This window comes from Suncus etruscus, chromosome 3 (assembly GCF_024139225.1).
Source record: "Suncus etruscus isolate mSunEtr1 chromosome 3, mSunEtr1.pri.cur, whole genome shotgun sequence".
Lineage (NCBI taxonomy): Eukaryota > Metazoa > Chordata > Mammalia > Eulipotyphla > Soricidae > Suncus > Suncus etruscus.
In genome coordinates this window covers 92,202,869-92,229,001 of record NC_064850.1, presented here as the reverse complement: position 1 = coordinate 92,229,001, position 26,133 = coordinate 92,202,869, and the positions used below count along the sequence as shown (strand labels likewise).

General features: G+C 39.6%; 1 protein-coding gene and 1 pseudogene across 1 annotated transcript in view; both read left to right on the top strand.

Moving 5' to 3' along the window:
- Positions 1-8,869, top strand: part of LOC126004388 (tumor necrosis factor receptor superfamily member 10B-like) — a 30,836-nt gene extending 21,967 nt beyond the window's left edge. Inside the window, exons 6-10 of the mRNA XM_049770827.1 lie at positions 742-953; positions 1,541-1,641; positions 1,943-2,134; positions 6,985-7,054; positions 8,553-8,869. Coding sequence (XP_049626784.1) covers positions 742-953; positions 1,541-1,641; positions 1,943-2,134; positions 6,985-7,054; positions 8,553-8,869 — 892 coding nt within the window. The remainder of the gene's footprint in view (positions 1-741; positions 954-1,540; positions 1,642-1,942; positions 2,135-6,984; positions 7,055-8,552) is intronic.
- A 2,058-nt stretch (positions 8,870-10,927) lies between these two features.
- On the top strand, positions 10,928-19,708 carry LOC126004387 (heterogeneous nuclear ribonucleoprotein A3-like; annotated as a pseudogene).
- Positions 19,709-26,133: the final 6,425 nt, after the last annotated feature.

Here is a 26,133-nt window from a genome sequence, read left to right as displayed (position 1 = left end):
TCCATCTCACACTCCTTGCTCGCTTAGCTAGCACTAGTTGTCCACTGCTCAGAGTAAACTACTATTGAGGTAAGATCCCATGCTATTATGGCTCATGAGAACTTTTTTGTTCCTTTGAAACCAGAAGGAAAGACAGGAGTAGTATAACCAGTAATTCATATCATTACATTACATAAAATGTAACCTCCAATGTTCTATCATGCCGCCAGTGGTTCATCAACACAGTAGTCCCATAGTAAGTGAGGAGAATTGTCTCTTTCCAAAGAGCCCCTCAAGCCCTGAGTCAGCACAGCCAGCCTCCTCCCAGCCCTCAGTTTCCACCACGAGATACTTCTGTAACCAAGTTACTAGTTTACTTAGTAATTTGCTCTTCTCTGACCCTCTCAGTTTTTGTTTTTGTTTGGTAGGACAGTGAGATAGGTAAAGGACTTCTTTCTCCATTAACAGAATGACAAAACTCAGCTTGTTCCAATCTTCCTGACCATTGGAGTGAGTCTCTTCTTACAGGGCCCCCTGCGGGCCAGGAAAGTCAGTAGGAGCTGCAGAGGAGGCCTGGTCTAAGCTCAGCAGGTAGCCAGGGACACAGGGTGCTCTGATCCTTTCATTATGCTCCTGACACAAAACATGTCCTTTCTCTGCTCTCTTTTCAGGGCCACTGGGCATCAGGTGGCTGCTTCAAGAGTCTCCTGGCCCACGGTCCCTCATGGGTCTCCATTGCACTTACCTTGTGTTTGTAACTAGGTGCCCTGAAGGAATGAGGGAAGTCAAAAACTGTACTTCATGGAATGACACTCAGTGTGCCAACCAGTCCAATGGAACTGTGGACAATCACCCGGGACAGCCCTCTAGTCCCTCTAATTCCAGCATCTCTACCACAACGATTGCTGTTGTTGTTCCTGCTATTGTTTCATCATGTTGTGTGGTGATTTTTTATTTGAAGTTCAGATCTCAAGGTGAGAATGTTCACATGAGACGTGTGCTTGCAGGAGTGGATGGCACGGAAGTTTAAGCCTGCAGGGGAATATGGTTCAGGAAGTACAGGAGCAGGGGTCATTGGTGGTGGGAACTGGCACTCTGTCATCTCCTTTCCTGCTGTGTGTCCAGTCACCCACCATCTCCCGATTTGCTTCTAGATCTTCTTTAATGGGATCACCTTGGTCTCCCCTTTACCTCACTTATGGTTTGACCCCTCTGGGGACTGACACTCACTCATGCTCCCTGCTATGTCCCAGAGTGCTGGCCAGGTTAGAGGAAGCTGTGTACCCCCTGGTCCCAGAGTGGAAGCCTGAGGAGATGCATGTTTATTTTGCTTCATTTTCCATCACCCACTCCCTGAAGGTGCCCCAGAGTCAACAATTCTTCCATGCACATACATACAGTGGCGGGGAGGGGCTTTGTCTAGGGCCAGACATACAGGCTTGCAGTTTCTCAGGGAAGGTAATATCCAGAATGGTCCTGCCTCACTGCTAAGGGGAATACTCCTTCTCTTCCAGGTTGTCTGGACTGCTTCAAAAACAGGGTGAGTTTTTTGTGAATCCAGAAGGCTTCAAGCCTTTAGGATTTGCTTCTCCTCCACAGAAGACCAATGCTTCATCTGTACTATGCTCCCTCTTGAAAGGGAACCCAGAACTCTGGGTGGCTGTAAGAGGATGGCTGTCCTCTGGGAGCATCCTTCAGGCCAGTTGGCCATGCTGAACACTGTCCTTCTTGTAGCTCAGAGCTTCTTGGACATAGAGGTGCCAGGCAGGGTGCAGGACACCCTTCAGTATTACAAGTCAAAGATCCTGGGCCAGCAGCATTCTTCAATGTGCTGAGTCTGTTTTGGGGTGGGGAGCAGGGGGTGCAGTGGGGAAAGGTTGGAGTAGTAGGACCCTCCATCCTATCCCTAAACCCTGCAGGAAGTGTGCTATAAACTCCTGATGCATCTCTTTGCTTTCCCAAGATCTTTGAGCAATTCAGACGTCCTCGGAGAGCACCCGAGGCTCTAAACAATGACACCAACAACCACTATGAGATGGTGAGCCTTAATGGCAATGCTCCACTAGACACTATAGTCTGCGAACAGGAACTAGAAAGCCAACCCCAGGCTCCACTCATAGCCCAGGAAGTGCAATCACTGGGAGAAGTGGAGCAGGTGAGTGATGGTCTGACCCTGCTTGCTTGGGACTGTGCAGAAAGAGGGAGAGGCTGATGCTTGCTGGGCTCATGTCCTGAACATGACTGCAAGGAGGCACAGTGAAACTGGCAGGGGAGGGCTTCCTGGGGAGAAAACCCCTCTCGTGGGATATGTTCAGCTCAGGGTACAAGACATTTGTCTATCTGTTCATCTCTCCCAGTAGCCTCAGTCCAGAATAGGTAGGCAGACAGTCTTTGGTCTGGTCACTCTTATGTTCCAGGAATTACTGATGAGGGTCTGCCTCCTTGTAATATAATTCAGGAGGCCATTTCTCCCAACAATAAGGATATAAAATTTACTTCTAAAATATTATTACATTGAATATAAATAAAAATAATTTTAGTCCAAACAGCTGACAGTAGTTTCCTAGAAACAATAGTTTTCTAGAAGTAGATTTTCTTGGCCATTAGATGTATAGATGTGGTTTTACATACACATAGACTTACTGAGTTTGGGCTCATGCCAATCCATTAATTTTATTTAGTTTTTTAGTGTTTGTTTAGTGTTTGTTTAGTGCTCATTAGCTGGCAGTGCTCACAAATATCTCCTGGCTCTGTGCTCAGGGGTCATTCCTGGAGGTGGTCAGGGAATGATATGAGGTTCTGGAGATCAAATTGGGGTCAGCAGCATGCATGGAAAGTGCCTTAACCCCCAGACTATCTCTGCAGCCTTCTTCTCTCCCTCCCTTCACCTTCCCTCCCTTCTTCCCTTCCTCTTTCCCTCCCTCCCTTCCTTCCACCCTCCCTCCCTTCCTTCTACCCTCCCTCCCTTCCTTCCTCCTTCTTCCCTCCCTCCCTTCCTCCCTCCCTCCTTTCCTTCCTCCCTCCCTTGCTTTCTTCCTCCCTCCCTCCCTTCCTTCCTCCTTCTTCCCTCCCTCCCTTCCTCCCTCCCTCCTTTCCTTCCTCCCTCCCTTGCTTTCTTCCTCCCTCCCTCCTTTCCTTCCTCCCTCCCTCCCTTCCTTTTTTTCTCCCTCCTTTCCTTTCTTTCCTTCCTTCCTTCCTTCCTCCCTCTCTTCTCCCTCCCTCCCTTCCTCTTTCTTTCTTTCTTTCTTTCTTTCTTTCTTTCTTTCTTTCTTTCTTTTTTTCTTTCTCTCTCTTTCTCTCTTTCTTTCTCTTTCTTTCTCTTTCTTTTTCTTTCTTTCTTTCTTTCTCTCTTTCTTTCTTTCTTTCTTTGTTTTTTCCTTCTTCCTTCTTTCCTTTCTTTTTCTCTCTCTCATTTAGTTCATTAGTTTTGATATGAAATTGAGTAGTAAACCTATCGTTTTCCCCAACATAACAGGAAATGACCTCTTACAGGGCTTTATGTTGTATATTATTTTAATTATTATCTACATGAGATTGATCTTGTGATAGGATACTATGTGGAGAGTTCTCTGAATTATTGGGGTCACAGTGTCCTCCTACCTCTCGGCTTCTGATCCTCCCATTTCCCTCAACTGAGTTTTTCTCTGTCAATTGTAAAATATTGATCTGACACAGTGATCTCTACCTTGGTCCCTCTCCTGTGTATCTAATACATTCTTCCTTACAGAAGGAAACAAAAACTCCCGTAATCTCTGTCCTAATGTTTTCACATTTATTTTGGAGTAACCAATACATATTCATATCTAACATGGATATTGTAATATTTGTGTAATTATTTTAATATTAATATGGATTTTTTGTCTTTATTTTCTTGGAAAAGAGGAAGAAAAGAGGTGGAGGAAAGGAAGGAAAGGAAGAGAAGGAGAAAGTAGAGGAAGAAAAAGAGGAGGAGGAGGAGGAGGAGAGGGAGATGGAGGAGGAGAAGAATAGAAAGAAGAGAGGAAGGAAAGGAGATGGAGAAAGAAGAGGAAGAAAATAAGGAGGAGGCGAGGGAGATGGAAGAGAAGAGAAGGAGTAGGAAAGGAAGAGAGTATATGGAATTTAAATATTTATATTATTTAATATTAATGCGAATAGTCAGAATATTTAAATTGGACACAACCTAGGGGACAAATGAAAGTCTCATTTACTATTTTCAGCCCCCTAATTTTTTAATTTTAGAACCAATATTCTATGTTTTGTTGCTAAAACCATGGCCTATATATATATATACCAATTACATATAAATAAAACATATATATTTAAATAAAACATAATGACCTATATGCCAATTATATCTAAATAAAACATACTATGTATTAATATCTGAGAGAGCAAATAGCTTTTATTTTAAAATAATTTTATAATTTTTAGAAATAGAGAAATAACTCAGTGGGCTCAGTGCATGTTTTTCAGGCAGGAGGCGATGTCCCTTCTACAGTACACCAGGCTTGATCCCTGAGCCTAGATCCAGAGTAGCCCCCAGCACTGCTGGTTGTGGCATCAAAAAAAGGGAAGAAAACATTTTATCAATATATAATTATTTTATACAGTCTTTTGACTGACAATATCTCTGGAATTTTGGAGCTGGAGATATAGTTCAAAGGCTGGAACACATGACTTGCATGTGCTAGGTCCTGGATTTGATCCCTCACACAATCCAGCTCTTCTGAGCATGGCTCTTGTTGCTCCTGAACAGAGTCAGGTGAGACCTTTGTAGCTCCCAGTCCATCTGGGGTGCCATTGTTGACCCCCAGCACTGTTGAACTCAAACTTTGAACTGTTTGCTCACTGTCACCTGGTAGTGCTACAGTGGCCCTCAGACCACCTAGCATTTACTTCAGAGGCTCAAACAAAATTTATTAGCATGTATTATATTACCTTAAACTCATAAATAATGTATGTAGAATTGAGATCGTGTCACTATTCAAGTTTTAAACAGTGCTAATTTTTTCAAGTATTTTGTACTTTGTTTATTTTGTTACTTTTATTGATTGAGATACTCTTGAAATTCTCTGCTCTAATTTATTATATTTTAAGCTTTACCAATATATACATACATTATTAAGTATTTTAATTTTAGATTTAGGATCTCTTAAATATATGGCAATTTAATAATGATCTTTATTTCTGCCCTTCCAACTAATTCTGCCTCATATTTTGTTTCTTATCTAGCTGCAAAGAACTTACTTAGACATGAATGTGTACTAGCCTTGAATTGATTTTAAGGCCTCCAAAATTCTCCTTATAGGAATAATGTTGATTCTTGTTTTTATATCTTATCACTATAATTGTACTTGGAGATTTTTTTTAAGTCATTTGTGCCACGGGGCCAGTGAGGTGGCGCTAGAGGTAAGATGTCTGCCTTGCAAGCACTAGCCAAGGAAGGACCTCGGTTCGATCCCCCAGCGTCCCATATGGTCCCCCCAAGCCAGGGGCAATTTTTGACCACTTAACCAGGAGTAACCCCTGAGCATCAACAGGTGTGCCTCCCCCCAAAAAAAACAAAACAAACAAAAAAAAAGTCATTTGTGCCAGAGAGATAGTACAGAAGTAGGACACTTACCTTGCATGTGGTTCATGTAAGTTTGATCCTCAGTGTCCTACATGATTCCCTGGGCCCTGTCAGGAGTGAAGCCCTGAGCACAACTAAGTATAGTCTCAATGACTTTTTCCAAACAGCATTTTCTTTTATTACATTTTCCCTTAATTGCACTTATATTATTAATTTTTCCTCAAATGATTATAACTATTACTTTTATTTTTTATACAACTCAGATAAATTCTTGGGCATATTGCTAATTTGTATTTCCATGTGTCATTTTCTCTTTTATGTTTTTATATTATTATTATTTAAGTACCATGGTTACAAAATTGTTCATGGTTGAGTTTCAGTCATAAAATGTACACCACCTTTCACCAGTGCATATTTCCCATCTTCCCCAATTTCCCTCCAACCCACCCTCTCTCTTTTTCTTTTTTGGCACTGTGGTTTGCATTATTGCTAATGAAAGGTACCATGCATATCACTTTATTGCACCCAAGCCCCCAATTTTTTTAATTAAAAAAAGTCAAAACTCTGGGGCCGGGAAGGTGGCGCTAGCGTAGGACGGACCGTGGTTCGATCCCCCGGCGTCCCATATGGTCTCCCCAAGCCAGGGGCGATTTTTGAGCACATAGCCAGGAGTAACCCCTGAGCGTCACCGGGTGTAGCCCAAAAACCAAAAAAAAAAAAAAAAAGTCAAAACTCGGGGGGAGGGGCATTGGTGTTGGGAATATTGTACTGGTAAAGAGGGGTGTCCTTTTTATAATTGAAACCCAACTATAAACATGTTTGTAATCATGGTACTTCAATAAAAATATTAAAAAAAAGAAAAAGAAAAAATGCTCCACATCACTAATCATTAGGGATATGCAAATCAAAACAAAATACAAATAAACAAAAATTCAAAAACTCAAAGTTTAGTTCTATAGGATGCTTTTAAGTCTTATGAAGATGATCAGATGCTTTCATTCATTTATATCAACTATTGATATGATACACTATTATTGATGAAAGAATCATTGAATTCATAAAAGAGTTTCCAAAATGCCCTCATAGAGAATTTTCATTTGAGTTACATAAAGCCCTGGGAAATGTGATATCTATTGGTAGTGAGTGGAAATGGACTAGAAAGACAGAAAGAAGTGTTTGGGATTATGGGAATGTCCCCTGATACTCAGATGTCACCATTGACCCCTCTGGAGCAAACATATTAGCAATGAACACTACTGTAGTCAGAGGTACTCAATGAGGGCTCCAGAACACAGCCTGAGCCACACAGGTCAGGAGATTCTGCTCAGTACACACTGAGGTCTGGAGGACAGGTGATTGGCTCAAAGCACAGTTTCCTAGTTGTTAGTCCCTTTTCTGGAGTACAGGACTTGCTGACTCAGACTAAGGGCCTGCTCTTCTATATTTGACAGGTACTCATAGGAGCTAAACAAGGAAAAAGAAAATGTCTCGTTCCTGTGGAAGGCACAAACACCACTAAAAGTGAGTAATTAGTTCAGGCAGTAGAGTAGATGTGGATGGAGATGGGAGGAGAGGACCCTTGTTCTGACTGTCATTCCTAGAGCTGTTAGGGCTGGGCAGGGCAGGGGATACTAGAAATAGGGGTCACTAGACTATCAGAAACCTAAATCTCCTTATTCCCCCTTCCCAATTATATACTATTCATTATATATTATTCTATTCTTTTCCATTTCAACAGTGTCCCATACCTCTGTTCCTCTCTGCTCCCATGTTCAGGGCCAGGTTTGCCTGTGTTGATGGTCTACTAATGAACTCTTCTGCTTGACAGGGAGTCAGGAGGCTACTAGACTTTAAGCTGTCACTAGGGCCAATTCAAAGAACTATAGTGTGAACTGTGTTTTAATTTTTAGTATATTAAAACATAAAATGATGAAATTTGTTACTGAATACTTATTAAAATAATTGGTGCAGAGTGATAGCAAAGCTAGTAGAGCAACTTGCTTTGCACATGGCCCACCCAGGTTTGATCTTTGGCATCCCATATAGTTCTCCAAGCCTGCCAAGAGTGATTACTGAATACAGAGCCAGGAGTAATCCCTGAGCATTGTTGGGTGTGGCCCCCAAACCAAACAATAAATAATGATAATGATAATAATATATAATCATGGAGCTTGAAATAGAGCCATATTTTGTTCAAAATATAATTTCTTTTTACTTTTTTTTTTAAAGTGCTATTATATTAAAATACAAAGAATTCATTCTGGCTTGTCTTATCCATCTATTGACTGTGTTGCAGTGCATTTTACACATACTTCATTTGTTCCCTGTCACCCCAGAAATCCAGACCTGGGTGAAGTCAGCTCACTCCAGTTTAACTTTGCCAAGTTGTGGCAGGTGTGAGTCAAATACCTTGTTCCCTCCTGTCCCTTCTTTGCAAAAGTTACAGCTCTGGAGACCTTCCCCTTGTGAACTTCCCCTCTTATAACCTGCATAAGCCCCTTTTGAGGCCGGTGGTACCATAGTGTGGCAAGTCCGAAGAAATGTATCCTTAAGCAACCTCAAATTTTTGTAAATATAAAAAAAGTGTAATAATACAAATATAGATAGTACAGTCTATACACCTAGACTACATGACTACATGGTGTGGTATATTGTAACCACCATCCTTCATGCAGCCTATCCATCATTGACTGAGATGTCGCCACAGCATGACTGTACCTTTTCTCTCCAACATCCAACTCCCCTCCCAGATGGGTCATCAATCTTTTCTTCAGTGGGATCTTCTGTGGATCTTACTCCTATAGTACTTTGAATGCAGATGTGGCCAGATGTTCTGATTTTGGGAAACAGGAGAGAAACCCTGAGTAGCAAATTCAAGAAACACTCCAGGTTCTTTTCTCTGGTCTAGGCCTGATGCGTTTTTTGTTTTTGTTTGTTTGTTTGTTTGTTTTGGTTTTTTTTGCTCTTTCTGAAATGGTTCCCAATTCATCTGATTCTTTGTGGCTTTCTTTTCACATAGCTCTACGCCATTTATTTAATGATATTCACAAGATTGTACCAGTACATTCCTGGAGACCACTCATGAGGCGCATGGGTCTTACAGACAATGAGATCCAAATGGCTGAAAGCCGAGCCTCATGTCCACAGGAAAAGCTGTATGAAATGCTGATGACATGGCACAACAAAGAAGGGATGAAAGCTTCAGTCAACACCCTGCTAGACGCCTTGGAAGCTCAGGGGGAACGAGTTGCAAAAGAAGAGATTCAGAATCTACTGTTGAACTCTGGAAAGTTTATTTATGAAGATGACAGGGCCAGCTCTGTTATGCCTATGTAGAAAAAGAACATTTTTAAGTTTACAAAAATTTTCCTTGCTTCCCTGTGTCCTGGAAATATAAGAAGAATTAGGGGCCGGGTGGTGGCACTAGAGGTAAGGTGCCTGATTTGCCTGCGCTAGCCTTGGACGGACCACGGTTCAATCCCCTGGCATCCCATATGGTCCCCCAAGCCAGGAGGGACTTCTGAGCACATAGCCAGGAGTAACCCCTGAGTGTCACCAGGTGTGGCCCAAAAACCAAAAAAAAAAAAAAGAAGAAGAAGAAGAAGAAGAATTAGACAGTAGCCTAAAACAGTACTTGACAATCTTAAAGAAACTGTCATCTCAATACATGGAACTCTTGAGCTGGAGCCCTAATACAAGATGCATGCCTTGTCTGAGTTTGAGCCAAGTTTCATATCCAGCACCCCATATGGATTCTGGAGACCACTTTAGAGGTCTCTTTTGAGATGCAGAAGCTTCTCAGCTTAATGTATTCCCATCTGTTTATCTCTGCTTCCACTTGGTTGGAAAGTGCAGTTTCCTCCTTGAAGATGCCTTTAGTCTCAATGTCATGGAGTGTTTTACCTACATGTTGTTCTATAAACCTTATGGTATCAGGTCTGATGTCAAGGTCTTTAATCCATTTGGATTTTACCTTTGTACATGATGTTAACTGGGGGTCCTCAACAGTAATCAAAAGGTTTTCCAATAACAAAAGCCAAGGCCCAGATGGTTTCATTAGTAAATTCTTTCATACAATTAAAGAGATCTTACAGCCAATTCTTTCCAGGCTCTTCCAGAAAATCAAAGAGACAGAAACACCCCAAAACAGTATCTATGAAGGTATCATCACTCTGATATCAAAAACATAGACACCGTAAATAAGGAGAGTTACAGGCCAATATTCTTGATAAACATAGATACAAAGATACTTTACAAAATAGAATAGCAAATAGAATCCAGCAACTCATAAAGAAGGTTATACACCATAACCAAGTAGGATTCATTCCAGAGATGCAAGAATGGTTCAAAATATACACATAATCACCATATTAACATATACATTCAACATATACATATAATCACCATGTCAATAAAATATAAATATTGTATGATCATATCAATAGATGTAGAGAAAGAATTAGACAAAGTCCAGCAGTCATTCATGTAATAACTCTCAACAAGATGGAAATTGAAGAAATTTCCTCATTATCTTCAAGGCCATTTATCACAAGGCCATGTCAAACATTATACTCTCAATGGGGAAAATTAAAAGTATGATGATTCATCTTAGGAAATATTTTAAAGCCTAAAATGTCTTTTTTTAATTTCTTTTGGGACCATAGAGATAGTGTTCAGGGATTACTCCTAACTCTGTGCTTAGGGGCTATTACTCACAGGGCTCAGGGGAGTGCTAGAGGATAGAAACTGGGTTGGTCACTTGCAAGGCACCCTACATTCCATACTATCTCTCTGGTCCCTAAAATAATATCTTAATAAAGATTATGGCCTTGCTATTACAATACTTTAAAGAATTCCCTAAGGTTTTTTGTGACCATTAGGAACTCTTTTGAGTTTCTAAAACATTTTCATGCTGACTTTAAGATCACAGATGCAAAGAAAAATGGAGTGGTCTGATTAGAGTTTATGAATAAGAGAAAGTTTAGGAATCTCAGTCTCCTAACCTTCCACTTGCTGTTACACTATCCAGATGCCACCAGCTGACATGACTGAACCTTCTCTGGAACGAAAGGCAGAGCCTCTCCCTTCTGGATTGGTCCAGGCCATACACAGCTGCATGACAGTTCTACTCAGCAATTACCTACTGTTCACGCTTATGCTTTCTGTGATTATGTGAGGATGGACAGATAAAGATGAGGAGAACAACCTCCAGCTTAATCCCTCAGCATCTTTCAGTGGGTCTCACCACAAAAATGCAGTTCCAACACAGCAAGAACACCAGATCAATGAGTAACTCACAAGTTTTAAAACCCACAAGTTTTAAAAACAGTATTACTGAAGATATAAACAATACCAACCAGCCCAGTAAGTCCTCAGACAATGTCTTGTGACACCATGATGAGGATGATCAGTGAGCTCAAAGAAAGATACCATAGGGAGTCAGCAAAGCACAAGAAGGATAAGAGTAAAAAAGTAAATCACAAATGACAGAAATGAAGGGCATGGAAGTTGATACTAAAAAAGTTAATAAAAGTGCTAAAGAGCAGTTATAGTAGGCGAGAAAGAGATCAAGGAGGTCCAAAATGAGAATAAGGAAACAGCTAAAAAACTGCAGAAGGTTGGAAATAGTTTGAAAAGAAATGAAAGGCATATCAGAGGAACAACATAAGAGCCATAGAGTCCCTGAAGAATAGAAAGGAAGGTAAATGTGATGAATAAACCATCAATGAGTGTTCCCTAGAGTTGAGAAATATAGGTCTCAAGATCCAAGAAGCCAAAAGGACCCCAGTGAAAATAGACCTAAATAGGTAAGCTATAGGATACACCAAACTCAAAACTACAAAAGAAGATAAAAGAAAGAAGAAAGGAAGAAAGAAAGAAAGAAAGAAAGAAAGAAAGAAAGAAAGAAAGAAAGAAAGAAAGAAAGAAAGAAAGAAAGAAAGAAAGAAAGAAAGAAAGAAAGAAAGAAAGAAAGAAAGAAAGAAAGAAAGAAAGAAGAAAGAAAGAAAGAAAGAAAGAAAGAAAGAAAGAAAGAAAGAAAGAAAGAAAGAAAGAAAGAAAGAAAGAAAGAAGAAGAAAGAAGAGAAGAGAAAGAAAGAAGAAGGAAGAGAAAGAAAGAAAGAAGAAAGAAAGAAAGAAAGAAAGAAAGAAAGAAAGAAAGAAAGAAAGAAGAAAGAAAGAAAGAGAAGAAAGAAAGAAAGAAAGAAAGAAAGAAAGAAAGAAAGAAAGAAAGAAAGAAAGAAAGAAAGAAAGAAAGAAAGAAAGAAAGAGAAAGAAGAAAGAAAGAAAGAAAGAAAGAAAGAGAAAGAAAGAAAGAAAGAAAGAAAGAAAGAAAGAAAGAAAGAAAGAAAGAAAGAAAGAAAGAAAGAAAGAAAAAGGAAAGAAAGGAAGAAGGAAAGAAAAGGGAAGAAAGGAAGGGAGAAAGAGAGGGAGGAGGGAGGGAATGAAAGGAAAGGAAAGGGAAGAAAAGGGAAGGAAAGGGAAGGGAAGGAAAGGAAAAGGAAAAAAAAAAAGGAGAGGAGAGGAAAGGAAGAAAACATGACCTTGAGGCCAGAAAATGTATAGAAGTTACTTGTCTTGCATGTGAGTTCTAGCCTCAGCACCATATATGGTTCCTGAGTAATGCCAGAAGTGATATCTGAGCAAAGAGCCAGGTTTAAGCCCTGAGTACTGAATGGTGTGAGACAAAAACAAACAGAAAATCTGGTGCTGTCTTTGCCTTCATTCTCCTTTCTGTCTGGAATGTTCCCTTAGCCTTTCTAGATTTGGTCTTCTTGGTTTTCAAACTCCAATTTCAATTTCAATTTTCAGAGGGTCTTGGTCACAGCACCTACTCTATAACTGAGCTACATATCAGACCTCTCCATGTAATTTTTTTAGGTGTAAGTGAAGTTTTATTGGTAAGAGAAGTTGTCAATTTAAAAGCAGTAAATTAAGAGTAGATAAGGAAATTCCATTGTCACTAATACATCAGGCCTCCATGGGATGGTAGAGTAGACATTTCAGTATATGACACCTCCTCCACCCATAAATATCAATGCCTTTTTGTTCAATCTAATGCTTCGGGATTCCAATTGGAAATGAAGCATTAAAGCATGGAAAGTTAAGCAACTTTCTAAGGAAAGCCTTAGAGTAAAAGAGAATATAGAGTAAGAGAGAGAGAGTATAGAAGTGAAGAAATTATGTATAACACTTTTAAATTGTAATTAACTACATTTTTAGATTCACAGTAAAACAAAGCACAGTCATTTCTTGATTAACTTAAATACCAGGTGTAAGTTTATTCCTCTACATAAGTGTTTGTATATTCCTTATTAAGGTAAAGGAATAGAGTTTTCCCAAAACTGCAGTGTGAAAATAAAAGATTGATTCCATACACATGAATGGGGTTCTTTGCTAGAGGAAATTCAAATAGAACAAGGAATGAATATGTGTACAAAGTTTTTTTGAGGGGAAGAAAGATGCCAGCCTGATTCATTTAGTTCTCTGTCCCTTCTGTTACATCACTTCTTTACAGACTGTGTGCATAATATTAGGTTGTCTCCAAGCAACTGCCTGTCATGAGGGTGTTGTCTAGTATGAATTGTTCATTCAGTGTATTAGGTTCTGCAATGGCCTCATCAAAAGCCATGTTTGCTAGCGTGCAGACCTACTCTGAGTTATTAAGAATCTCATAAAAGGGGCTGGAGCGATAGCACAGAGGTAGGGCATTTGCCTTACATGTGGCTGACCCAGGATGCATGGTTTGATCCCCTGGTGTCTCATATGATCCCCCAAGCCAGGAGCAATTTCTGAGTGCATAGCCAGGAGTAACCTCTGAGCATCACCAGGTGTGACCCAAAAACATACAAACCGAAAAGCAAAAACAAAAATCCCATAAAAAATAAGATCTCGTAATATATAGTACATAAAAGTCCAGAGGTCAGATGTATTGGCTGCATCTTTTTCTTGCAGTCTCAAAGCCTCTTGATAAGCCCTTTGAGAGTTATCTATAGCTTGTTTTCGCACAACACTTCCAATTTCAGCAAGGCACTAGAAATCATCTCTCCTGTTTTACAGATAAAAAAGAATACCTCACTGCCTGGGTTAGCTGCATTGACTATTAAATACTTAACAGGTCTAGAACTGAGCTCAGCTTCAACTAGACCTTCCCCCTTATAGTCCTAGATGAGCTTCTTGTTTTGTTTGTTTTGTTTGTTAAATAATATATTTATTTAAGCACCATGATTACCATGATTACTGTTTGTAGTTAGGTTTCAGTCATTAAAAAAACACCCCCCCACCCCACCTATGGGGCCAGAGCGGTGGCGAGGAGCGGTAAGGTGTCTGCTTTGCGGCGGACCACGGTTTGATCTCACGGCGGCGTCCCATATGGTCCACTAGGACCATAAGCCAGGAGCAATTTCTGAGCGCATAGTCTGGATAGAATAACTCTTGAGTGTTACCGGGTATGGCTCCCAAAACCAAAAAAAAAAAAAAAAAAGAACACCCTTCCTTCACCAGTGTAACATTCCCACCACCAATACCCCCCTTCTTCCTCCTTTCCCACCCCCTGTCTGTATTCGAGATAGGCATTCTACTTCTCTCACTTCTCTCACTCATTAACATTGTCATGATAGTTGTTTGGGAAGTTATTTCTCTAACTGCAGAAAAAAAATACAATCTCAACATTTTTGTTTATTGATAAACAAAAAGAAGAGAATTTACTTTTTTCTTGAAAATGTTCCCTGTACACTTAAGAAGTAAATAAATTCAGCTGTTCTGGGAAGTTAATGTAGTCTATAAATATCTAAGTTCATCTGGCTTATTTTACCATTTCAGGGCACATTTCAGGTTCACTATTTTGTAAAAGATTTACAGAGGAGTGGTTAAAATTTTCTATCATTGTATGTTGTCTATATGACATTTTAGTCATAGAGAATAGTATATTGATCCACATTACCTAATTGCTCATTTCTATTTCTTATTACATTTTCTAATTAAATAATTTTTATTTTGACCAAGGTAAATTAATTGAATCAGGGGTACTCCCACCACCAGTGTTATCTTCCCTTCACCCCTGTTCCCAGCATGCATCCCATAACCCCCTCCTTTGACCCCCAGGCTGATAGTATAAGTGGTCCCCTCTGTGTCTAGCTTGTTGTAGATTGGGTTTCGATTCTGTTGTCGATGGCTTTGGATTTGGTGTTTAAGTATGATCATTTTTTATTTCTAATCAATGTTCATACACCTGTTTGGTTTTGATACCCTCCATTATTTCCCCCTCAATATGTGAGGCAGAACAAGATGGTTCAAGTTATGTGATTCTGTTTGGAAGGGAAGAAAAAAGAAAGATAAAAAGAGGGGGGGAATCAAACAAGAAAGAAACAGGAGGAGTCCTTCTAGAGGCTATAAGTAGCAATTTAAGAAAAAAAAGGAAAAAGAAAGAAAAACATAAAAATTATTAAAAAAATCAACCAAAAGAACCTGAAAAGCACCACAGCAATAAAGACAACAACCAAACTATACCCACGGTCTTGAAATAAAAACAAAACAAAGCACACACACACACACACACACACACACACAAGAAATATAAAGCAACAATAACAAAAAAAATTAATTTGTGTGTTTTTTTTGCATAGTCACAGTAAATATTGGGGAGATTAGAAAGGGAATTCCCTTGGCCTAAGAGATAAAGAATTTCTCCACTCTTGAAGCATACTGTCATGGGAATAACTATAGGCTCTGTACATGCTCTTTTTCTCTTCCCTAGGTCCTTTTGTGCTGTCTGGAAACTTTCTGCTTAGTTGTGGATGATAAAATCAGGCCTCAGTAGCTAGAGATCTCGGTATTTGCACATGTCATTGGATGGCGACCAGAGTGAAGTCTTTCTTTACATTTCCAGAACAGAACAGAAGTTCTGTTCTAACACTATAATTTTAATCAGTCTTGGTTGTTGCACTGATCATAGTATGAAGCCTAGGATAGAGTCTTTCATTATGTTTCCAAAAGTTCTGCTCAGTTGCAATTGTCTCAGCTAGACCTCTGGGATTAGAGATCTTGGTTGTTGTACAGGTCATAGGCCCAAGCCTAGGTAAGGGTCTTTTTTTATTGGTCTCAGGATAAGTTCTGCTCAGTTATGGTTGTCACGGTCAATCTTCTGTAGTTAGCGATCTTGGTTTTTGCACAGATCAAAGAATGGCATGTCTTCTGATTTCATCTTATTGTTAAATAGTGAGGTAAGACAACCTGCTCTTAGGCCTAGTTGTTTACATTTTCTCATTGTCAGGATATCATATCAAAACTGGCACATATTGGTGTCCGAGCAGTATTAAGAATTTCTCAGAGGGAGTTTGGTTCCTGGAGCTGTTACAGAGAACTGTGGCAGATCTATAAGGTTTTTCCTTCCATTTTTTTCTCTAAATTTTTTGTTATAGTATGTTCTATTTTGTTTGCTTGTTTTTTGGCTACACATAGTGATGCTCAGGGTTTACTCCTGGCTCTAAGCTCAGTAATCTCTCCTGGCAGACTTGGAGAATTATATGGGATGCCAGGGATCAAACACAGATGGGCTATATGTAAAGCAAGCTTCCTACATGCTGTATTATAGCTCAAGCCCTTTTATCTGTTTTATTTTTTATTACTCCCACTTTTCTTCCCTTCCCCCTTTATCTATTTTAAATACTTACACTGTTTCAGAATTGTGTCAGAGTTATTTCATTTGGAATTACTTGAACCTCATATTTAGATGATCCCAGTAGAACAGTTTTGTATATTATTTCTTCAAATAGAAGTTCTACCCTTTTCTCCTCCTTCTCGGACTCCTATAATACATATATTGTTCACGTTTATTTTGTCCCATAGTTCTCTTGCCTGTTTTCTTACTTTTCAATTCTTTTTTTTTTCTGATCTAAATGCATGTTTTTTCACTACCACTTATCCCATCATAATTTACTAGCTACCTCTTATGTATGTTAAGTTCTATTATTTTTATAATTTAACTATTATATTCTCCACCTCCTTTGTGGTTTTATTGTTTGTTTGTTTGTTTGTTTGGGGCCACACTGGTAATGTTCAGGAGTTACTCCTATATTCTGCATTCAGGACCCACTCCTGGTGCTTGGGTAGCATATGGATGGTGGGGATTAAAACCTGTTCAGCCAAATGCAAGGTAAAAAAAAGCCTTAATAGCTGAACTATCATTGCTCCTTAGCTATTATATTAAAAGTCCATTATTTCCATGTGAAACTTCCTCATATTCTCTTGGTCTTTGTAATCTTCATTGTTTTATATTTTTGATTGCATTATTAAAAGTGTGGTTTTAACCAGAGATTTTTCAAACTTATTTGACCTACCACCCACTTATCCACTTTTCAGAAAAAAAAATTACTCAGTGCTGCCTAGAAATTTACCTTTTTTGTTTCTTGGGCCACACCAGGTGGTGCTTATGACATACTCCTGACTCTCTGCTGAGGGATCACTCCTAATGGGGGGCTATCTAGGATGCTGAGGATTGAAAAGGGTTGATCTGTGCAAGAAAAGACCCTACTCACGGTACTAACTCTCCAGCCCCAAATCTACCTTTTTCAAGCTCACAATTAGAAAGTTTTCCCCCAATTGCACCCCAGGCTACTAATGCCCCCTGGATTATTTCAGTATACCCCCACTGCCTTTGGGAAAGACTGCTTTTTTCCCTGGGCTGAACTTGTCTTATGGATTTTTTTTTTGATGAAAGTAATTTCTTTATTTAAGCACCATGGTTACAGACTTGTTTGTAATTGGGTTTCAACCATAAAATGCCTACCCCTTTCACTAGTACAACTTTCCTACCAAAAATGCTCTCCATTCTCCTCCTCTCCCATCCCCTGCCTATCTTAGAGAGAGGCATTGTATTTCCTTCTCTATTGATTTATTTTTATTAACTTATTTTTATTGAATAGTAATGAATTACAAGATTACAAAGATATTTGTGTTGAGTTTCAGGCATGCAGCATCATACAATCCCTTCACCAGTGTCCACTACTCTCCACCAATGTCCTCGGTTTCCCTCCTGTTCCCCAGCCTGCTTTTATAGCAAGCACATTTCCCTCTGTGATTGTACTGGTGTTTTCTTCCCTAGCTTATCCTCCACCCTCATCTCCTTCCCAGTGGCAAGCCTCCTACTTGTTGCAATTCCCTCTTGTGATGCCTGGCAGAGAGAACCTCCCCTCCCCCTGTAGAAGGACAGCACAAAGAGGGGTACTATCCCCCCATAATCTGAGGCCACTTGCAAGAGCAAGTTTGGCTCTGGGCCATCCTTCCTTCTTCATAGAGAATTCTGGTCGAGAGAGATAAGGTTTACTTTTTATGACCAGTTGTGTTGCTCCCAAACATTCCCAATCATCAATGTGTATGTTTAACTTCTACCAGGTGTCTCCTGTCCCTGGTTGTCCATTTCTGGTATCCTAAACCCTGCCACTTTGCATGCTTTCCAATTCCTCTTGTCCTATATAAGCAATGTTTGAGTAAAATAAAGTGTTCCTGGTCATCAGCCTAAGACCAGTTCTTTCCTGTCATCAGCTGGTGGGGAATGTCAGTCCCAGAAGCACCTGGGGAGGGAAGTTGACCCTTGCTAGCAGAATGGTTGGCACACTACTGAATACCAGTTCTCCTTTTCATATCGATTGCCATTGGGCATTTAATATTTCCCTAGGAAGTTTCTTTATATCCCACATATGTCTCTCTCCTTCTGACTGACTTCACTTAAACTCAACTCTCCAGATTCATCCATCTTTTAAGACCAAATAACATTGCTTTATGTACTATATGTGTACACATATATGTGTGTGTACTATAGTTTCTTTATCCACTCATCAGTTCTTGAACATGTGATTGTTTTCAGACTTTGGCTATTGTGAATAGTGCTGCAATGAACATAGAGTGTGGATTTTCTATAACATCTGTGTGTTTTCTGCTTTTAGATTTTGGCCCCTTTAGGTGTATTCACAGCAGTAGAATTGTTGGGTCATATAGAAATTCAATTGTTAGTTTTTGGAGGAATGTCCATATTGTCTCCTCCCAAAAAAGGCTGGGCCAGTCAACATTCCCACCAGCAATGAATAAGAGTCCTCCCTTCACACACATCAATGCCAGAATTGGTTGTTCTTGTTCTATATTATCTTTGCTTCTACTTACTTGGTCAGTGAAATTTCATTCTTAAAGATACATCTAGAGGCCCTCAGCCTGACTCCAGCCATCACCACCACCACAGAGGGGAAGAGGGCCATAATCCAAAGGAACCAGAGCAGTTGAAAAAACTGTTTATTGGAGGTTTGAGTTTTGAAACTACAGATGATCATTTAAGAGAACATTTTGAGAAATGGAGCATACTTACAGATTTTGTGGTGATGAGAGATCCCCAGACAAATTGTTCCAAAGGCTTCGGTTTTGTGACTTACTCATGTGTTGAAGAGGTGGTTGCAGCAATGTGTGCTCAACCACATAAAATTGATGGGTAAGTAGGGCTGTTTCTAGAGAAGATTCTGTAAATCCTGGTGCCCATCTAACAGTGAAGAACATTTTGTCGATAGTGTTAAAGTAGATACAAAGGAATATAATTTGAGAGACTTCTTTGAAAAGTATGGCAAAATTGAAACCGTAGAAATTATGGAAGACTGGCAGAGTGGATAAAAGAGAGGATTTGCTTTTGTAACGTTTGATGATCAAGCTACAGTTGATAAAATTGTTGTTCAGAAATACCATATTATGAAAGGGCATACTTGTGAAGTGAAAAGGGCCCTTTCCAAGCAAGAAATGCAGTCTGCTGTTTCACAAAGAGGTCACAGAGGTGGATCTGGCAACTTTATGGGTCTTGGAGGCAATTTTGGAGGTGGTGGAGGAAACTTTGGCCATGGTGGAAACTTTGGTGGAAGAGGAAGCTATGGTGGTGGAGGTGGTGGCAGCAGAGGTAGCTATGGAGGAATTGATGGTGGATATAATGGATTTGGTGGTGATGGTGGCAACTATGGTGGAGATCCTGGTTATAGTAGCTGAGGAGGCTATGGTGGTGAAGGACCAGGATATGGAAACCAAGGCAGTGGATATGGTGGAGGTGGTGGAGGATATGATGATTACAATGAAGGAGGAAATTTTGGTGGTGGTAACTATGGTGGTGGTGGCAACTATAATGATTTTGGAAATTACAGTGGACAATAGCAATCAAATTTTGAACCCATGAAAGGGGGCAGTTTTGGTGGTAGAAGCTCGGGCAGTCCACGTAATAGTGGTTATGGATCTGTGGTGGAAGTGGTAGCTATGGTAGCAGAAGGTTCTAAAAACTCAACAGCAAAGAGCTATATAGTTCTGAGCAGGAGAGAGAGAGTGAGGAAGTGTCAGGAAAGCTGCAGGTTACTTTGAGACAGTCATTTCAAATTCATTAGAGGAACTGTAAAAATTTGCCATAGAAGGAACAATGATCCATAGTCAGAAAAGGTACTGCAGCTTAAACAGGAAACCCTTCTTGTTCAGGACTGTCATAGCCACAGTTTGCAAAACTGCAGCTATTGATTAATGCAATGTAGTGTCAATTAAATGTACATTCCTGAGGTCTTTTATCTGTTGTACCTTTGTCTTTTTCTTTTTCTTTTCATTACATCAGGTATATTGCCTTGTAAATTGTGGTAGTGGTATTAGGAATCAAAATAAAGAAATTTTTAACTTTTCAATAAAAAAGATGCCTTTAGCTTTAAAACATCATGAAGAGTTCTATCTATATTTTTCTCTAGGTATCTTATGGATTCAATTGAATATCAAGGTCTTTAATCCATTTTGATTTGACTTTTGTGATGGCATTAGGAAGAAATCTGGCAATGATAGTTGCCGGATGGGGCAGGAATGGTAGCGCAGTGGTAAGGCATTTTTGCCTTGCACTCAGCCAATCCAGATCAGGCGGTGGTTCTATTCCGAGCATCCCGTATGGTCCCCTAGCCTGCCAAGGGTGATTTCTGAGTGAAAAGCCAGGAGTAGCCCCTGAGTGCTGCGGGTATGACCCCCCAAAACAACAAAAACTGATCACAAGAACTGAATACTAAAAGAAGATAACGTGATAGGCATGATACCCCTTCAGTAACAATATTGCAACAATATTGCAAGCCACAGTGTTTAAAAGGAAAAGAGGAAGAAAGAGAAAGAGAGAAATGTTTGCCATAGCGGCAGTGTGTGAGTGAGAGCAAAGAGGAAGAAGGGAGGGTACAGGAACAGGGGATTGATGGGGGAGGGGGAATGTGCACTGGTAAAGGGTGTTGGACATTTTATGACAAATTCATCTCATTAGCAACTATGTAACTGTGTATATCTCCATGATTCAATTAAATAATTTATTTAATTAAATTTCTTTTTTTGGGGGTTTTGGGGATCACACCCGGCAGTGCTCAGGAGTTACTTCTGGCTCTATGCTCAGAAATCGCTCCTGGCAGGCTCTGGAGACCACATGGGATACCTAGATTCGAACCACTGTCCTTCTGCACGCAAGGCAAACACCTCCGTGCTATCTTTCTGGCCCCTTAATTCTAATTTTTAAATAAAGACGTCTAAGTTCATTTTTTTTTTTGCATGTAGACAACCAGTGGAAATACTAATTTATATTCTTCTTCAGCTAAGTTACCTACTTTAATTACATTTGAATTTTCACTAGAATTTTGTTTGGTTTCTCCCAGTGTGCCTATTTTTTATAGTGTATTTGAAATCATACATTATTTTTTTAGATCAAAAAATTTTTAATTAATATTTTTATTTAGGCACCATGGTTACAAACATGTTTGTAGTTGGGTTTCCGTTATAAAAAGGAACACTCCCCTTCACCAGTGCAACATTTCCACCACTAATTGCCTCCCCCATTGTCTTCCTCTCCCACCCTCTGCCTCTCCTTGTATAGGAGACAGGCATTCTATTTCTCTCACTACCATTATCATGATCGTTGTCAGAGTAGTTATTTCTCTAACTGCACTCTTTGTGGTAAGATTCAAACCATGGGCCAGTCCTTCTAGCCCTCATCACTATTGTCTCTGGGTATTATTATAATAATTCTTTTTTATTTTTTCTTAAATCCCATAGATGAGTGAGACTATTCTGTGTCTCTCTCCCTCTGGCTTATTTCACTCAGCATAATAATTTCCATGTTTATCCATGTATAGGAAATTTCATGATTTCATTTTTCCTAACAGCTACATAGTATTCCATTGTGTATATGCACCACAATTTCTTTAGCCACTCATCTGTTGTGGGGCATCTGGGTTGTTTCCAGATTCTATTGTAAATAGTGCTGCAATGTGCAGAAGGCATTTTTGTGTTGTGTTTTTATGTTCCTAGGGTATATCCCTAGGAGTGGTATAGCTGGATCATATGAGAGCTCAATTTCCAGTTTCTTGAGGAATTCCATATTGTTTTCCATAAAGGCTGAACTAGATGGCATTCCCACCAGAAGTGAATGAGAGTTCCTTTCTCCCCATGTCCCTGTCAGCACTGATTATTCTTGTTCTTTGTGACATGTGCCAGTCTTTGTGGTGTAAAATGGTACCTCATTGGTGTTTTTATTTGCATTTTCCTTATGATTGGTGATATGGAGCATTTTTTATGTGTCCTTTTGCCATTTGTATTTCTTCTTTGAGAATTTGTCTATTCATTTCTTCTCCCTATTTGTTATGAGATTATATTTTTCTTGCATACATTAATTTGTTTTTCTGGAAGGGAAAATTCCATTAAAGGAATATTTATTTATTTATTTTCCTTCTTTATTTGAACATCTTGATTACATAAATGATTGTGATTAGGTTTCAGTCATGTAAAGAACACCCCCCTTCACCAGTGCAACATTCCCGCCACCAATGTCCCAAATCTCCCTCCATCCCACCCCACCCCCACCTGTACTCCAGACAGGCTTCCCAGTTCCCTCATTCATTCACTTGATTATGGTAGTTCTCTGTGTAGTTATTTCTATAGCTGTACTCACCACTCTTTGTGGTGAGCTTCATGGAGTGAGCTGGTGTTCCAGCCCTCCTCTCATTGTCTCTGAGGATTGTTACAAAAATGACTTTTATTTTTCTTAAAACCCATAGATGAGGGGCCGGGTAGGTGGCGCTGGAGGTAAGGTGTCTGCCTTGCAAGCGCTAGCCAAGGAAGGACCGCGGTTCGATCCCCCGGCGTCCCATATGGTCCCCCCAAGCCAGGGGCGATTTCTGAGCACATAGCCAGGAGTAACCCCTGAGCGTTACCGGGTGTGGCCCAAAAACCAAAAAAAAAAAAAAAAAACCCATAGATGAGTGAGACTATTCTGAGTCTCTCTCTTTCCCTCTGACTTATTTCACTCAGCGTGAGATTCCATGTACATCCATGTATAGGAAAATTTTGTGACTTCATCTCCTGACAGCTGCATAATACATAATGTATATGTAACAAAGTTTCTTTAGCCATTCGTCTGTTGAAGGGCATCTTGGTTGTTTCTATAGCCTGGCTATTGTGAATAGTGCTGCAATAAATATAGGTGTGAGGAAGGGGTTTTTGTATTATTTTCTTGTGTTCTTAGGGTATATCCCTAGGAGTGGAATAGCTGGGTCGAATGGGAGCTCAGTTTCCGGATTTTTTTTTTAATTTTTTTTTAATTTTATTTAAACACCTTGATTACATACATGATTATGTTTGGGTTTCAGTCATGTAAAGAACACCACCCATCACCAATGCAACATTCCCATCACCAATGTCCCAAGTCTCCCTCCTCCCCACCTGACCCCTGCCTGTACTCTAAACAGGCTCTTTATTTCCCTCATACATTCTCATTATTAGGACAGTTCAAAATGTAGTTATTTCTCTAACTAAACTCATCACTCTTTGTGGTGAGCTTTCTGAGGTGAGCTGGAACTTCCAGCTCTTTTCCCTTTTGTGTCTGAAAATTATTATTGCAAGAATGTCTTTCATTTTTCTTAAAACCCATAGAGGAGTGAGACCATTCTGCGTTTTTCTCTCTCTCTCTCTGACTTATTTCACTCAGCATAATAGATTCCGTGTACATCCATGTATAGGAAAATTTCATTACTTCATCTCTCCTGACTGCTGCATAATATTCCATTGTGTATATGTACCACAGTTTCTTTAGCCATTCGTCTGTTGAAGGGCATCTTGGTTGTTTCCAGAGTCTTGCTATGGTAAATAGTGCTGCAATGAATATAGGTGTAAGGAAGGGTTTTTTGTATTGTATTTTTGTGTTCCTAGGGTATATTCCTAGGAGTGGTATAGCTGGATTGTATGGGAGCTCAATTTCCATTTTTGGAGGAATCTCCATATCGATTTCCATAAAGGTTGAACTAGATGGCATTCCCACTAGCAGTGGATAAGAGTTCCTTTCTCTCCACATCCCCACCAGCACTGATTGTTCTCATTCTTTGTGATGTGTGCCAATCTTTGCGGTGTGAGGTGGTATCTCATCATTGTTTTGATTTGCATCTCCCTGATGATTAGTGACGAGGAACATTTTTTCATGTGCCTTTTGGCCATTTGTATTTCTTTTTTTTAATCAAAGTGTCTGTTCATTTCTTCTCCCCATTTTTTGATGGGATTAGATGTTTTTTTCTTGTTCTGTCAGTTCTGTCAGTGCCCTGTATATTTTGGATATTACCCTTTATCTGAAGGGTGTTGGGTGAATAGTTTCTCCCACTCAGTGGGTGACTCTTGTATCCTGGGCACTATTTCTTTTGAGGTGCAGAAGCTTCTCAGTTTAATGTATTCCCATCTGTTAATCTCTGCTTCCACTTGTTTGGAAAGTGCAGTTTCCTCCTTGAAGATGCCCTTAGTCTCAATGTCATGGAGTGTTTTACCGACGTGTTGTTCTATATACCTTATGGTATCTGGTCTGATATCAAGGTCTTTAATCCATTTGGATTTTACCTTCATACATGATATTAACTGGGGTCTATGTTCGCTTTTTTGCAAGTGGCTAACCAGTTCTGCTAGAACCACTTGTTGAAGAGATTTTCCTTGCTCCACTTAGGATTTCTTGCTCCTTTGTCAAAAATTAGGTAATTGTATGTCTGGGGAATGTTCTCTGAGAACTCAAGCCTATTCCATTGATCTGAGGGTCTGTCTTTATTCCAATACCATGCTGTTTTAATAACTATTGCTTTGTAGTACAGTTTAAAGTTTGGGAAAGTAATGCTTCCCATTTTCCTTTTCCCTAGGAGTGCTTTAGCTATTCAAGGGTGGTTATTGTTCCAGATGAATTTCATAAGTGTTTGATCCACTTCTTTGAAGAATGTCATGGGTATTTTTAAGGGGATCACATTAAATCTGTATAATGCTTTGGGAAGTATTGCCATTTTAATTATGTTAATCCTGCCAATCCATGAGCAGGGTATGTGTTTCCATTTCTGTGTGTCCTCTCTTATTTCTTGGAGCAGGGCTTTATAGTTTTCTTTGTATAGGTCCTTCACATCTTTGGTCAAGTTGACTCCAAGATATTTGAGTTTTGTGGCACTATTGTGAATGGGATTGCCTTCCTGACTTCCATCTCTTCCCTATCATTATTGGTGTATAAAAAGGCCATTGATTTCTGTAGGTTGATTTTGTAGCCTGCCACCTTGCTATATAAATCTATTGTTTCTAGAAGCTTTTTGGTAGTCTTTAGGGTTTTCTAAGTAGAGTATCATGTCTTCTGCAAACAATGAGAGCTTGACTTCTTCCTTTCCTATCTGGATTCCCTTGATATCTTTTTCTTTCCTGATCGCTATAGCAAGAACTTCCAGTACTATGTTGAAGAGGAGTGGTGAGAATGGACATCCTTGTCTTGTACCAGAATTTAGAGGAAAGGCTTTTAGTTTTTCTCCATTGAAGATAATATTTGCCATTGGCTTGTGGTAGATGGCTTCAACTAGATTGAGAAAGGTTCCTTCCATTCCCATCTTGCTGAGAGTTTTGATCAAGAATGGGTGTTGGACCTTATCAAATGCTTTCTCTGCATCTATTGATATGATCATGTGATTTTTATTTTTCTTGTTGTTGATGTTGTGTATGATGTTAATAGATTTATGGATGTTAAACCATCCTTGCATTCCTGGGATAAAACCTACTTGGTCGTAGTGTATGATCTTCTTGATGATGCATTGGATCTTATTTGCCAGGATTTTGTTGAAGATCTTTGCATCAGCATTCATCAGGAATATTGGTCTGTAATTTTCTTTTTTGGCAGCATCTCTCTCTGGTTTTGTTATCAAGGTGATGTTAGCTTCATAAAAGCTGCTTGGGAGTGTTCCCATTTTTTCAATTTCATGGAAGAGCTTTGCTAGAATTGGTAGTAGCTCCTCTTGAAAGATTTGAAAAAATTCATTAGGAAAATCATCTGGGCATTGGCTTTTCTTTTTGGGCAGATGTTTGATTACAATTTCAATTTCCACAGTAGTAATGGGGGTGTTTAGATATGCTACATCCTCCTTACTTAACTGTGGAAGGTAATAAGTGTCCAAGAATTTTTCCATTTCTTCTAGGTTCTCATGTTTTGTAGCATAAAGTTTCTCAAAGTAGTCTCTGATTACCCTTTGGATCTCTGCAATTTCTGTCATGATCTCCCCCTTTTCATTTCTAATATGGGTTATCAGATT